At 39.6% G+C, this 14,720-nt stretch overlaps 3 protein-coding genes across 4 annotated transcripts; 2 read left to right on the top strand and 1 right to left on the bottom strand.

The window, feature by feature from the left end:
* Positions 1–3,217: 3,217 nt before the first annotated feature.
* On the top strand, positions 3,218–7,412 carry bend3 (BEN domain containing 3). Of its 2 annotated transcripts, none has more exons than XM_056760762.1 (4): positions 3,218–3,407; positions 4,042–4,096; positions 4,291–4,460; positions 4,612–7,412. In XM_056760762.1, the coding sequence occupies exons 2-4, from the start codon at positions 4,045–4,047 to the stop codon at positions 6,883–6,885; spliced, it is 2,496 nt and encodes an 831-aa protein (XP_056616740.1). In that variant the 5' UTR covers positions 3,218–3,407; positions 4,042–4,044; the 3' UTR covers positions 6,886–7,412. The 2 variants fall into 2 exon arrangements, with proteins under 2 accessions (XP_056616740.1, XP_056616741.1); XM_056760763.1 differs by having other exon boundaries at positions 3,219–3,407; positions 4,294–4,460.
* A 693-nt stretch (positions 7,413–8,105) lies between these two features.
* mtres1 (mitochondrial transcription rescue factor 1) lies at positions 8,106–9,999 on the bottom strand. The gene is made up of 4 exons (XM_056760765.1): positions 9,931–9,999; positions 9,042–9,458; positions 8,876–8,948; positions 8,106–8,646 (listed from the first exon to the last, which is right to left on the bottom strand). The coding sequence occupies exons 2-4, from the start codon at positions 9,455–9,457 to the stop codon at positions 8,464–8,466; spliced, it is 672 nt and encodes a 223-aa protein (XP_056616743.1). The 5' UTR covers position 9,458; positions 9,931–9,999; the 3' UTR covers positions 8,106–8,463.
* A 589-nt stretch (positions 10,000–10,588) lies between these two features.
* matn3b (matrilin 3b) lies at positions 10,589–14,530 on the top strand. The gene is made up of 6 exons (XM_056760764.1): positions 10,589–10,840; positions 11,572–11,964; positions 12,699–13,274; positions 13,399–13,530; positions 13,753–13,852; positions 14,107–14,530. Exons 1-6 carry the CDS (start codon positions 10,672–10,674, stop codon positions 14,156–14,158), a joined length of 1,422 nt encoding a protein of 473 aa, XP_056616742.1. The 5' UTR covers positions 10,589–10,671; the 3' UTR covers positions 14,159–14,530.
* Positions 14,531–14,720: the final 190 nt, after the last annotated feature.

Here is a 14,720-nt window from a genome sequence, read left to right on the forward strand (position 1 = left end):
TGTGTTTATTTATTCTAAAGCTTCAAGTTGGCTACCAGGTGATTCTCTGTGGTACTTAGCGGAGGTCAATATTTCTATACAGCACTCAAAAAATACAAACAAACATTGATATAACTGTAAATTGATTTGTGATGGCAGAAAAGAACATATTGATATATTAGAGCAGTATTAACTTAAGTGTTTGTCCAAAAGGCAGTGATAAAGTGTGTGCATGAAGTGTGTTTGTGCACGTGTGATTTAAAAGTGTTTGTGTGCGTGCGCAGCAAATGTTTGTGTGTGTGTGTGTTGTGGGTGCCCGGGGTGCTCCAGCAGCAGTGTTGGCAGTAATAATTAATGAGGTGAGTGTGTGACCTGAGTGAATGGGCAGGAAATGCTGCAGTATTGATCAGCCCAGCGAGAAGGCTGGCGCCAGCCTGGGCAGCCTGCGGTTTCCCGGGTGACCACGGGGGGGACGACTAGGGTGTGAAGCGGGGCGTAGGGGAGCGACGGTCACCACCAGCAGCCATGGGGCCACTCACACACATGAATTGAAGGACAGAGAGGTAAAAGATGAAAACATGGGATAGGGCAGAAACACTTTGCTTGCTCAGAGCCGCTGGTTTATAAACACATACTAAAGCATTCATTCTAGCATGATAAACACACATACTTTTTTAAATATCTCTCCGGCAGGGTATTAGATTGACATTTTCTTGGTAGGAGCAGGTAAGGCCTCTGGTCCTACATGAAAAATTCATTTTGGCCTTTGGGTGACATAAGAAAACTCAGGAAAAACTAAAAGCAGCAAAGAACAAGGAACTATTTTTCACTGACGCAAGACAACATCTTGCCGCCCTTCACCATAAATCGGTTGGACTTTGTTGAGCCCCGACCCTGTTGAAACTCCTCATCACAGATCTAACAGTGTGTGCAATATCATAGAATATCATTATTTATACCAGTTGGTGCCCATTTGGCAACATCTTAAAACCACACCAAATACCCATTCCAAACACCTAAGCCACATAGCAACACCTTGGCAACTATTGTAATGTTTGTTATTGTAATTCAAACACCAGTCACATGTCGTGGACTAATGTTTTTTATTCAAAATCAGATAAGTGTGTTTCTATACAGTCACCACAAGGATACTTACCACCAACATTTGAAAATGCAGAAAAGTTTGTGTTAAATTTATGTTTGATGGTAAATTGAGGGTTAGAGGATAGAATATGCAGTATTCACAGTATAAAAGTGTGTGTGTTTGTGTGTTACCGGGGTCAGACAGCAGCCTATTAAAAGTCAGACATAGATACAGACACGCAGTGCGAGTTTATGATATTTAGTATCATCTGATCGCCCTGATACCATGATCCTGTCTCTGTTTTTGCGCATGGAAATAATTTTTGCGGTTTAGGTATTCGTGGCAATCTGAGCTCCTGATAACATGGTGGCTGGCCTCGCACAAGTAGAGAGACAGAGAGAGAGAATATTGGACACCAACTCTACTTCAGCAAAGCTCCAAGCTATTGCAACACTCATTTATTTCAAACAGACAAGCAACTCTCCACCCCCTTTATGTGTTTGGGTCAGTATGAGTTATTTCGGGACAGACGGAGGCTGGTCCAAGATCAGTTTTCTGCTGTGTTATGTCTACGCTTTGGTTAATTAAGATTTTCTTGCATTAAAACGGTTATTTTTGTAAAGGCAGACCGTAAAATTGAAATATGAATTCTCCTCCTTCCATAAGATGGATGAGCTTCTTTCGTGAAATAAAAAATGAGATGAGCGCATCTCTGAAATGAGTCTTTAACGAGGAGTGCGAGACTCCCCGTGCCCGGCGCGCCATGGCAAAGATGCGCGCATCATCGCATGAGCGCGTGATGGATCAAACAGAGTACATTACCTGAATAATGACCGGCGCTTCATCACACACACATCTCAAAGAGCCACTGCTCCGTGACTTAATGCAGACATCACTAATGCAGACATCACTAATGCGCGTTACGGGACATTGGCTACATCGGGTGCAGCTGATGAGGCTCTGAGAAAAGAGTGAGAGTTGTGTGTGCGTGCGTAAAGGCCGGGGTGCTCTTCATTTGCCTACTTTTACTAGATATGTTGTGGCGTTTGAGGCTGACATCCATCAATGCTTCTTCTAAATCAGACCTGGGACCTCGAATAGATATTAATAATACAAGAGCAGAGTGGGTCTGACAAGACGGGACTTTGCCCTGCAGTACATGTAGTGTCCGCTAGATGGCAGTTCATCAGTAACAAGTGGAAGCGCGTATTAAACTTCGACAGATCTGGTACGCATCGTTTTTATTTGAGTGTGCTGGCAAAGGATAATATTAATACTTTTTTAAGTATAACTTAAATCATGCAGAATCATGCAAAGGTCAGAACTGGTGTCTAGGCTAAAAAAATACCTTTATTGCCAAGAAGGCTACTGTGGATTTACATATACAAGTATTTTTTCTTGCTGTACTGTTGCTTAACAAGGACGGATAAGTAGAATAAATGTATAATATCATATAAAATAATATGAATAAATAATAAAATGATTAAGAATATAAATATAGCTATTATTTTGAGAGTGTAGCCCAATAATAGGAAAACAAAAAGAAAGACACCGTACATGAGTGCAAATGCTATAATTTGAGTTATTTATGTGCATCAAAGCAATCCAAGGTGTATAAAGTTACTAGAGTTCATTTTTTGTAGTTTTTATAGAAAGTAAGTGTGATTCTGAAGCAATACACACACAGAACAAAGTACACTCAAACAGTTCGTGGTAGTCTACTGTTTTTTCTTGGTGTTTATTGCGTAATTGAATGTATTTATATATCATTGACACAGGAAACGTAGAATAATATAATAGAAGGTAGCCTACCATAGGCCTACTAACAGTTATATATATATTTATTATAGTCTCATACCTTTTCAAAAACTTGCAAAAAAATGCATAAACATAATACATGTGTCTGTACGGGACTGATTTATCATTACAGTCATAGAGCTTAGTGCAAAAAACATCTTTAATAAATAAAAGTAAGTTTTCCCTCATAAAAAAAAAACATACTGTTCCTGAGTGTCTATTGCGCGGACTCCCGTGAAATGCATACCTCTTAAAATACATATCACGAAAAGTCCCACGACAAAGGGCGTACTGCGTGCATTTCACTGCCACGGCGCCGCAGCGCAAGCATTCCCGCGGGGTGGGCTGACAGGAGCCCACAGCAAACCCACAGCTGTGCGGAAATGACACAGTACCGTCACGTCACGCGAGAGGGCACTGACTAGAGAAAAAAGCAGCGGAGAGAAACACGGACAACAGTTACCCGTGGAAAATCCACTGGATTTAAAGACGCGGCCATGACTGACGCCTCCTAACCTATCGCGCACGGCTGTCCGGAGTAGCGAAGGTAAGTTTTATACGTGACGTACAGGTTGTCTTTACGTGCAGTGTTGCGCGAAACTCATCGGTGGATGTTTTTCTTGCCGCGTCACGCAAGAGGGAGAGTTGGAGACGGGGTGGGAGGGGAAAAACACGAGAGAGAAGGGCAAGACAATGCGTTACTGCAAAAATATGCAGAATACAGTATTCTCTTAAGGCATATGCTGTCCACATTAGGGACACAAGAGAAGCGCAGCAGGGAAGCGCTTGTCCGTCTGTCTCCCCGCTTGTACCGATCCGTGGGGTTTCCAGTGGAAGAATGAGGAAGTGGAGCCGGTGGACGGGGGTCGTACGGTGAAGCAGCGCCTCTCTCGTGATCTGGCGAGACTTTATAGTGCAGGACAAGAACAAATATTTTTTTCATGTAAAAATTTAACTTAAACGTGAAGGTCATTCACTAGTCTTGGTTGAATTTTCCAATCACCACTATTTTCAATTACATTCTGGCCATGCTTTACACAATGTCAATATATAATTCGCATATTGCAAGCTTTAGTTCTCCGAGCAGTTTATCTAAACACAAAAACAGTATATAATGTAATAATACACGTATATCATGGATTATCAGTTATAAATGATCGTTCTTGTGTTTTTCTTCCTAGGACATGAGCTCCTCTGTGTGTTTGGTTAATGCAGACGGACAAGTGCCTTGTAAAAGTAATAAGGATTCACACTCATGTCATCTGTAATGCTCATTTTGCCTTGTGACCTTTCATTACACATCGCACTTTTGTACTGTTATTGACAAAATACAGTCAATGGCATTGTTCTGACAATCATTTTTCCACATATGTCCTGTCACCTTCATAGAATTGGTTGTATTTAAGAACATTTGTTGTGCTTTTCTTGAGAAGTTAAAGTGGAGAAAGATGCAGAAGACATCATTCAAAACACTGAGGGAAAGATGGAGAGCTTCCTTAAGCGCATTACAAAACGCACAGCAGCGCACACAGGACCTGATGCTCATGCAGCAGAGGTGGAACGGCACCCTAGCAGGAAGAGAGTCAAGGTGACAACCCAGGTGAAGTGTGATGCCTGTGAGGAATGTAACATCAATTCAACCTTCTGTGTAAAATATGATGACATAATAAGTAAAAAAAAGTGTATATTGCTGTTTTTATATTATATTCTTTTGTCTTGTTCAAACCATAGTAATGTCTTTTTTTCTCTAGGCAGCAGAATATCTCCAAGATGGCAGTTCAGATGATGGAAGCAGATCAAACTCTCAAGGGCCCCGATTTTCTCCTCAGGAGCCGACACACATCACTTCATACAGGAAACCACTCTACAGCATCACCCATCGAATTTCTGAGCGTAAAGCTGCATCTAATGCGGACCAGCATGGTGCTCACAATGGACTCAGAGCAAGCCATAACGGTCTCCACGATGTCCATAATCTCAGCAGCTCAGGAAAGCATCACGCCTTAAAGGCCTCCCCCATTGTGGGTGTCACGGGGTCTTCTGCTACCTTGGACTCTCACCTCTACCCGCTCATTGAGAAGATGTTCTTCCTCCTCAACACGCTGAATTCCAGCATGACTCAGCTGCACAGTAAAGTGGATTTGCTGTCGCTGGAAGTGACGCGGATTAAAAAGCAGATGAAGCCCTCTGAGATGGTCATGGAATTTCAGCCTCCACCTGAATACCAGCTGACGGGCGATGAGCTGACCCAGCTGATGGAGCAAACGTCTACTGCCGGCGACCTGGGCTGCAGGCTGCTTGTTCAGCTGTTCCCTGAACTGTTCACAGCAAAGGAATGCACACACGGTTGCAGCGCGTGCGGGCTCGCAACCAAACGCACGTTAGATTCGTTGCACCTTCAGTTAATACGCAACTATGTGGAAGTATGCTACCCACTGGTGAAAAACGAAAACGTGTGGCAGACAGAGTGCTTGATGCAGATCAATGATTTCTTGAATCGTTTCTGGGCTCAGAAAGACATGGAGAGCGGACAGGTGCGTGGCAAACAGGCTCCAGTGGTTATCGGGTTTGACATAGAACAAAATCATAGTTGCCGTTTTATCAATGAAGACGCCCAGGATGAAAATCTTTCCCTCAACTCCGGAGAGAACAATTATGATATTCATTCCAACAATGTCAGCTCAGATGCAACGTTTGACCCTCGAGTCACATCCGGTGATGACTCTGAAGACTTAACCTCTTATGAGGATCTTGTCATTTTTTTGTTAAACAGACTCTTTCCTGAAGTGTTCGAGGAGGGTAGGTTGCCAGAGAGCATCAGCAGCATTGGACAGTTGGTAACAGACTCGGACAGACTAGAGATTATACGAAAATACATGGAGGCCAATTTCCCTGATGTCCTCGAGGACACCTGGCTTCAGTTATGCGTCCAGCGTATGGAGGAAGCACTGGAGGGAGTTCCAGAAAATGGCAGAGGTCACGAAAACAATCAAGACGAGATGTATGACCCCTCCCGTCTCCCCGAAAACATCTCTGTCGTTAAAATCGGCGATTTGTGCGATTATGAAAAACCTAATCGCAGGTCGAAAAAGACGTGGTTGGAAACTGTGGATTTTGACCAACTGGACGTTCCACTTCCAGACTTCGATGTTCCTCAGGAGTACTTACTGACTAAAGAACAGCTAAAGAACAACTATGAATGCAGTTTATCCATTGGCAATTTTGCCTCCCGACTTTTGGTTCTCATGTTCCCCGAGCTTTTCACTTACGAGAATGCACGGAAACACTACAACTGCAGCGGCTCTCTGGGAAAGAAACAACTGGATCCCGTAAGAGTCAATCTCATCAGACATTACGTCCAAGTGCTCTACCCCCAAGCGAAGAATGATCGTGTGTGGACTCTTGAGTTTGTTGGCAAACTCGATGAGCGCTGTAGGCGACGGGATACCGATCAACGCCGTTCATACCAACAACAACGGAAGTCTTATTCACCTGATCAAGAACCCGACCCAAAGGACTTTCAAACTGCTGGCCAAATCAACATTCTCACCTCAGATCGCTCAAAGGAGGATTTTGAAGTCCTGTCTACACCCTTAGAGAAAAGCAGCAAGGACTTCTGCAAGATTCCTCTTGAGGATCTTTCAGTATCCACCCCAGATTTCCCAGTGCCTCCTGACTACCTGCTCATGGATGCAGAGGTGAGAGAGATTGTCCAACAGAGTCTGTCCGTTGGGAATTTTGCCGCCCGTCTTCTAGTACGTCTGTTCCCTGAGCTTTTCACGCAGGAAAATCTACGGCTGCAGTACAACCACTCTGGGGCCTGCAACAAGAAGCAGCTGGACCCTGTGCGCCTCCGTCTCATTCGCCATTATGTGGAGGCAGTGTACCCGGTTGAGAAAATGGATGAGGTGTGGCACTACGAATGCGTGCCGAGTATCGACGAGCGCTGCCGGCGGCCCAATCGCAAGAAATGTGACATTCTAAAGAAGGCTAAGAGATCAAACAACACTGTGACTTATTCTTAACAATTTTCCTGCTATGTGCAGTCCTGTTTTCCTATATTTTACACAATATAGTTGTTATTTGCACAAGTCTATAAGCTGAAGCATATAAACTAACCTTGTCTTGTTTAGGTCCGGTTTGACGGGTTGAGTTCACGTCCATGGACCCTAAACAGGATGGGCTTTTAAGTGACAGAAAAGTTTGTAATTGAAGCCACTATCACCTGACAGTGATATATTAGTGTTTTTATTTATATGCCAAATTAATATTGTTGTAATTCTAAAGTCTATAGATAAGCTACAGTAGCCTTAATCAACGATGTAAACATTTAGTTCTTAAAAATAATATGTCACTTTAGTTTGGGGTGAGGGCAGAGAAAATATATTTTTGTTGTAGTCGTAGCAATGTTGCAGCACTGGCTTTTTCTAATTATTAACATATTGAAGTATGTCCTGACTTACAGGAAGTCAATCGTATTCATCTGTACTAAACTATAGCAACAGGTTATATGTTATATATATTTTTAAATAAAAATTCACTTCCAAGCATGTTTTTTTGTCTGCCTTTAATTTCATTGCCTCTCAGACACAGGTATTTTGCTGAGAGCTTCATATGGAAATTGCAAATTATTATGACCGATTCATGTTTTTCAACATATAGTGAACCCAAAAATGTTAATTCTGTTATTTGAATTACCCTCAAGTCCTTTCATACCTGTATTAATTACTTCGTTCTGATGATCAAAGAGATGGATATTGTGAAGAATGTTAGCAATTTTCTGTTCTGGGACATCATTGACTAGCATATAGGACAAATTTAATGGTGTTCAGAGGTGCCCCAGACAGAACTGTTTATTTCCAAAATTCTTCAAATCTCATTGTGTTCAACAGAACAAAAAAACACAATTGAATTTTTCTACTATGGTAGTGGATAAAGTCTTAGAACTGAAAATTGCTAATGATCTTCCAAATATCTTTCTTTGACTGCAACACAGCAAATAATTATATAAAGGTTTGAAACAACATGAGGGTGAGTAAATGAAGACAGCATTTTTATATTTAGGTGAACTGTCCCTTTAATGTCTTAGGAAAGTATACTGTATTCCATATAGAATATTTGCATTTGTCAGGATATTAAATCATTTTATATTCTTACCATATTTAATCACAAACCATATAATAAAAACCTTTTTTTAATATTTCTTAATACAGTATAGAAACACTTTATTTATGCTGTGCACAACTGTCTTGCTATTTCTTTTATTTTTGGGCTCTGTTATAGTGCATATATGTGTATGCAAATTCTTCTCACATCTACTAATCAGAAAAGCCAAAGAATTTTCCTAGTTGAGGGGAGGAAAACAATGCATATAAGACCACATCAATTTCTAAACAACAGGGTGTATTTGTGTTACAATAGTAACTGCAGAAAATCTATGTCTTCAATAGTATGAAACAGTCATGATATCTATTAAGAAATGAGGATATCAGAATTAAGAAAACTGCAGTCTGCTGAAACAAACGATTGAAGAGCTGAAGAAATGCAACTTTTGTCCTATTTGTTAATCGGTCACTTTTCGAAACAGAGCATACAATCTCTCTTCACTGCTTGTACACATCGTTTCTGGGAAGTTGGAGGTGTTTCCAGCTTCTTAACATGACCTTTTGCTTTTCTGCATCTTTCGTCTCTCCAACCACCTTTTTTAAGATCACTCTCTTTAGTAAGACTGTGTCCATTTCCTTGTCTTCATTTATGATCAGATCCAGTTTGTCACCCACTTTAACCTGTAGGGAGAAACAGACAAACACGCATTAATTTACATTAGATGCCTTATTACATTCATTTTGACATTCAAATAAAACATGGAAAAGTGGCCCCTATTCTTACATAAATGTATAAATAAAAACGTGTAGGATAAACTACTACTAGTAGTCAAACGAGTTAAGACAAAAATTGCTTCCCAATATCTTTGGGACATATCTTTGAGAACGCCACTAGATGGTGCTGACTCACCATTTTACTCTTCTTGGCAAGACTCTGGCCGTTCAATCGCAGTTTGTGGCTATAGAAAGCATCCTCAACACCACTGCAAAACAGATACATGGTGTTAATAGCATTACGACTAAAAACCACTGCAGCTCACTGGTGGAGAAGAATTTATCACAAGACTGTATCTTACTTTCGTGCAATATCCAGTCCAGACTTCAAAACTAGATCAAAGCGTAGAGACTGCACTGTTCTCTCATGGTCTTTGTAGTCTTTAGGTAAGCCTGGGTCATCTTGAAGCTCATTCTCATAATCACTAGCTTCTGGATCTTCCTCTTCCTCCTCTTCCTCCTCCTGCACCGCTCTCTGTTTTCCTTTCTTTCTTGTGCTCTTGAGTCTTGTCTGATAAAGCGGCCAGCTCTGTCGTCCGTCCCACAATTTTGTCCACATGGTTGTCTGGGGAGCGACTGAACCCCACACCTGACGAGCATGTAAGGTTCGTGGACACCACATGTTAAGACCTGAGCCATGACACGGCGTGAGTAGCTGCAGAGAGTTCAATCTGCCCAGCTGCCGCAGGGCTAGCGCCTGCACTGACAGACTCTGCATTCTGTACAGTACGTTGGTAATGTAACCGGGGGAAAACATTAGAGGAAAACAGTTACATACAGTACATCACAGGTTTGGATACATCTTGTTATTCACAAAAAGTTACACAATATGACTCGGAACCGATTTTTTCTTATACTGCACGACTACATTTGAGTAAAGATGTGGACATACAGCTGACCGCATTTTCACTTAATGACAGGTGACAGGTTGTCTAAACTTTATAGTGCCAAAGGACCTGTGTGTAAATGACAGTTTTAGAAACAAATAATTTAAAGGAGCGAAACCCAGACGAAAAGTAACAAAATGTATGCTTATCATGACAGCATATTCAAAATCTGGATAAACGGTGTTTCCACATCAGCAACTGAAGGAATTTACTTCAGAATAAAACCTTATCAACAACAAAAGCAAAGACATCGCTAACATCATCTTTCACACAAAATACAAATGACAAAAATACGACTTTTTACCTCCCGAGCTGAGAGATATTTTCTCTCTGTTCTCCAACTGACAAACGAGCAGAATAAAAACAAACCTGCAGTTGCTGATGCTGTAGTGTATTTATTATAGCGCCCTCTACATGCCGGATGTATTATCATCTGGGTATTATCATAGATAAATAGTACTAAATCTCTTAAAATTAAAAAGCTATGTCCATTAGAGAATAGCCTTTTAATTCAACATTATATAGTATGTATATGTATATGTATAATTTTAGAACCGATTTATCTTTTCAAACATCAAACGTTTTTGTTTTTTTGTAGGCTATTGTATCCTTTAACTTTTACGGACTTTTATTGTTATATACAGTAAACACAATTTTTTTATTTTAATTATTTTACTAACCTATGTTTTTTATATATTTCCCATTGTAGGTCAAATTTAAAATAAAAATATAATACACTATAGAAACAGGCAAAATAACAGAATGTTCTGTATTTTTTTAAACCTTAAATATTGCAAAGAAAACAACATTTTTGTTTTTCGAATTGCAATTATTTAGTTGTTTAGCCTTTAATTTTTGTGAAATGTGTGTCGTTCTACTCTTCTTTCTTGAAAGACCAAACGCCCGCCCAGTTAAACCCACTTGCTTGGATTGGCTAATGTCGGAGGTTCGGGGTCCAGCTGCTTTAAAACACGTGAAATTCTTCTCCTGCCAAAATCGCGGGTCAAAATAGGCACATGAACTACTATACTCTATCCATATCAACATGACGCACTTTATTGGAGTTTTTGTCTTTTATTTCTCTGGGTTTTTAATGGGGGTACAAGGCACGTATGGCCCATACATACGGAACCAGAACCAGCTGAACGTGGACCGCCAAAGATCTCACTTCGCTTCTAAAATGCCTGGACAGGGGAACTCTATTAATTTTGGAGGTATGGGCATTATTATATTAATGTAATCTAAGTAGATGGATTAAGTTTTTGAATGTTAGGCTATTTAAAAATAACATTAGAACTGTTCATGTTTTCAAGCAATAAAAAATTCAGACTAATGAAGGAAAAATTGCATAGCGGTATATTTGACAAATAAACCTTACCATGTGTCCTATGGTGTGACAGCAACAATTTAGAGAACTTTATATTATTTATTATTTAAACTGGCATGAGAGATTTATCTTCCTTTTTTTTCAAATTTTTGCACCATAGGACACATGTGCAGCTTATTTGTCAAGTGCCCGTATGAACATTTTATAAAAAAAACATTTGAGAAACATTTTGACATATTTAACATTTTGACATCTCTTTAGAGTCCAAAAGGTACCAAGTCCTGTGCAATATATGTAGCTGAACTTTACACTATTACAGCAAGTGGTTTTATTAACATGTGTTTCTTACAAATGGCATTTAACTAGTGTTTGAACAAGACCTTTAGCCTGGCTACTGTAGCTCTTGCTTTTGCTATAAAATCAAAAAGTGTCATTGATCAACACAACCACATTTTGCTTTAAACCATCAGAGAAACAGCTTCACATGCTTTTCCCCGCACCTTTTCATGTTATTTTTTGTCTCTCTCTCTCCCTCTCTCTCTCTCTCTCTCTCTCTCTCTCTTCATTCAACCTTCTGTTCTGCTCTCTTTTTTTCTTTCAATTTCTAACCAATCAAAGCTCATGGCTTTAATCACAGGTTTCACGGCTATCATCATCAACATCCTCACCATCATCAGCAGCGTCCACCCTGGAAAGGGCCTCCTTTTAATTACCACCATCCTGTTTTACCTGTCCGACCCATCTCACCTGTCTCACCCGTTCGACGCATTTCACCTGTCTTACCCATCCGACCCATCTCACCTGTCCAGCCCGTTGTGCCAACAACACCCAGAACGCAAGTGACCTCACCAACCCCAACAGTGACATCACCAACCCCAACAGTGCCCATGCCACCACTCACCACGGTAGCCACCATTCCCCCACCTCCTCAAACACAGAGTACAACCACTCATCCACCGGTCAGTACCACTCGTGCAACAACTGCCCCTGCTGAACCTCCCACGGTCCCAGGTAGACCCATCCTACCCCACAGGGAGAAGAAGAACATTCTGTCTTCAGTTCCTTTAAATAATCCTAACTCTCTATCTTGCAGGGGAATTTATTTAAACTGAAGAGTTGTTTTGTATTAGACAAACAAGTTTGTGAAAAACATCTGAACACAAACAGCCATATTCCAATAATGTGATTAATTTAATCAAACTAAGCTTATTGTTCAGAGAAATGCAGCTTTAACCTTATATAACAGATTGGATTAACCCCGAAGAAAATTGAGTGCTTTCATAGCACATGAGAATTTATTGATATCTGTGTTAATTTTTTTATGGATCAATCATCCAACATCCAACATCATCCAACATTTCATACAAAAAACAAAATACATACAAATGAAACATGGAACAACAGAGAGTCGCACAATTGAATATTTCACAACTTTTGTGAATACATTTGACCATTTCTTTGGACAATTTTGAAAACACATTTTTATGTATCTAATATCATTTCTCTCTAGGAGAAACAATTGAAATATAAAAAAATATTTATGTGTTTTTGATATTTCCTGTCAGTGCAGTATACTGAGAAGCATCTCTTTCGTAAGAAGAATTTAAATATTAATTTATTTAAGCAAGACACACTTTGCAATTATTTAAAATTTTTGATGATTGCTTATTTACAATATTATAACATCACCCTGACAAAAAATGACAATAATTAAAAACTGTATTTCCAATTTCTTCCCCTCACAGTTCCAGCCGAACTCTGCAAGAGCCGGCCGCTGGACCTGGTCTTCATAATTGACAGTTCTCGTAGCGTTCGCCCTGCCGAGTTTGAAAAGGTGAAAATATTCCTTTCCGATATGGTTAACTCGCTGGATATTGGTTCAGATGCCACGCGAGTGGCCCTGGTCAACTACGCCAGTACCGTCAAGATTGAGTTCCTCCTTAAAAAGTACTTCAGCAAAGCAGACATCAAACAAGCCTTCTCCCGTATTGATCCGCTCTCTACAGGAACCATGAGTGGCTTGGCCATCAAAACTTCCATGGAGCAGGTTTTTACAGAAGAAGCAGGGATGCGGCCACAGAAGAAGAACATCCCTAAGGTGGCCATCATTGTGACCGATGGGAGACCGCAGGATAAAGTGGAAGAGGTGGCAGCAGCTGCAAGGACTTCTGGGATTGAAATATATGCCATTGGAGTAGATAGAGCAGAAATGCGGTCTCTCAAACTTATGGCAAGCCAGCCTATGGAATATCATGTGTTCTATGTGGAAACATATGGTGTAATCGAGAAACTCACATCCAAGTTCAGGGAGTCTCTATGTGGTAAGAGAGTAGAGAGCATCAAAATTGTTTCCTCAGGAAAAAATTACACAAATAATCTTCAGACGAATCAAAAATGTGATAATTGGTAGTGAAATGTATTCTGCTAATTCAGCTGATTTTGCAGGTTTCGATGCTTGTGCACTTGGGCACAGCTGCGAACATTATTGTGTCAACAACAATGCTTCGTATTTCTGCAAGTGCAGGGGGGGATATGTCCTCAACTCAGATAAGAAAACATGCGCTAAGCAGACAAACGGTTTGTTTAAGATAAAAAAATTATGCATCTAATTGCAAATATTGGATGCATAATATTAAGTACATTTTTGATGCATTATTAAAAGAATCCATGATAAACGCATCAAAAAATCTTTTACTCAAACTAAAAAATTATCATTATTTACATGCAATGTTAATAACCTTGACATATTAAATATAAAAAGTCAAGAAAATATTTACAGGCTTACTGTTTCTTTTTCAGAGGAGGCGAGAGGGGGATTATCAGAGAATCCCTGCATGTGTGAAGCTCAGATCGCATTTCAGAAGAAGGTCCACAGCACCATTCAGCAGCTTACTAGCAAACATATCCTTTCAGCTAACTGAACTGGCCTTTTTTTTGTAGTTTGATATCTTCACTTCATAATAATGCATTTAGGTTTTGCTTGCATTTGTATCTGCGTTTAATGAAGGTCATGTGTTTAACATTTTTGAACAATGATGTCTATTAATAGTCATATTGCCCATTGTATGTCTAGGCTTTTAGAAAACTAGTCCTTGTTTTTCTAACAGTCCTGATGGTCTTAAAGTGTCTCTGTTTTTATCCTTAACTGTTCTTACTGGATGACATCACAAACAGGGTGCAACAGTTTGATATCCGTCGGGAATAGAAGATGGGATTCATAACTATAATATAAAAGTCAATTAATCTCACTTAAGATGCCTATACGTGCATCAAGAATAAACCCTTTGGTTAATTTAATCTGTTAGTTTAGTTCTATGTGTAGTGCTTAAAATTATATTTTAAATTTCATTGTGGTATATTTATATATTCTATATATATATATAAGTTATGCTATATAAAATGTTTTCTTGAGGAAATGTTATTTTATTTGGAAAAGGTTGACAAATCAAACATGTTACCTTTGCTTGTTTTATAGCTAAATGTAAAGTGTGTGCATAGTCTCCTTTGTATGTTATTGTCTATTATGGATGCCTGTACAAATATGTATGAACAAATAAAAATATTATTGGAAACTTTATTGCATTTTTTTTGAATTGCTTTTATTGAATGTATTATAAATAATATGATGTCGAACAGTTAATTCGACCCATTTTTACTTTTTTTTTACAAATCGAATGAGTTGATAAAAGCATACGCTGAAGGATTTCTATGCGGACTACAAATACCATGACCCCGCAATCTTTACGTCATTTCCCGATTCTGGTTAC

Source organism: Triplophysa dalaica, chromosome 11 (genome assembly GCF_015846415.1).
Source record: "Triplophysa dalaica isolate WHDGS20190420 chromosome 11, ASM1584641v1, whole genome shotgun sequence".
Classification (NCBI taxonomy): domain Eukaryota; kingdom Metazoa; phylum Chordata; class Actinopteri; order Cypriniformes; family Nemacheilidae; genus Triplophysa; species Triplophysa dalaica.

Excerpts from the sequence above, each read along its gene's own strand:
- bend3 (XM_056760762.1), top strand. The coding sequence starts at position 4,045 with ATGAGCTCCTCTGTGTGTTTGGTTAATGCAGACGGACAAGTGCCTTGT. Across the intron at positions 4,097-4,290 it reads CGGACAAGTGCCTTGTAAAA|AAGTTAAAGTGGAGAAAGAT; the intron begins GTAATAAGGATT and ends GCTTTTCTTGAG. Across the intron at positions 4,461-4,611 it reads GAGTCAAGGTGACAACCCAG|GCAGCAGAATATCTCCAAGA; the intron begins GTGAAGTGTGAT and ends TTTTTTCTCTAG.
- matn3b (XM_056760764.1), top strand. The coding sequence starts at position 10,672 with ATGACGCACTTTATTGGAGTTTTTGTCTTTTATTTCTCTGGGTTTTTA. Across the intron at positions 13,531-13,752 it reads ATGCGCTAAGCAGACAAACG|AGGAGGCGAGAGGGGGATTA; the intron begins GTTTGTTTAAGA and ends TTTCTTTTTCAG. Across the intron at positions 13,853-14,106 it reads ATTCAGCAGCTTACTAGCAA|ACTGGATGACATCACAAACA; the intron begins ACATATCCTTTC and ends TTAACTGTTCTT.
- mtres1 (XM_056760765.1), bottom strand. The coding sequence starts at position 9,457 with ATGCAGAGTCTGTCAGTGCAGGCGCTAGCCCTGCGGCAGCTGGGCAGA. Across the intron at positions 8,949-9,041 it reads GGACTGGATATTGCACGAAA|TGGTGTTGAGGATGCTTTCT; the intron begins GTAAGATACAGT and ends TCTGTTTTGCAG. Across the intron at positions 8,647-8,875 it reads TTGCCAAGAAGAGTAAAATG|GTTAAAGTGGGTGACAAACT; the intron begins GTGAGTCAGCAC and ends TTCTCCCTACAG.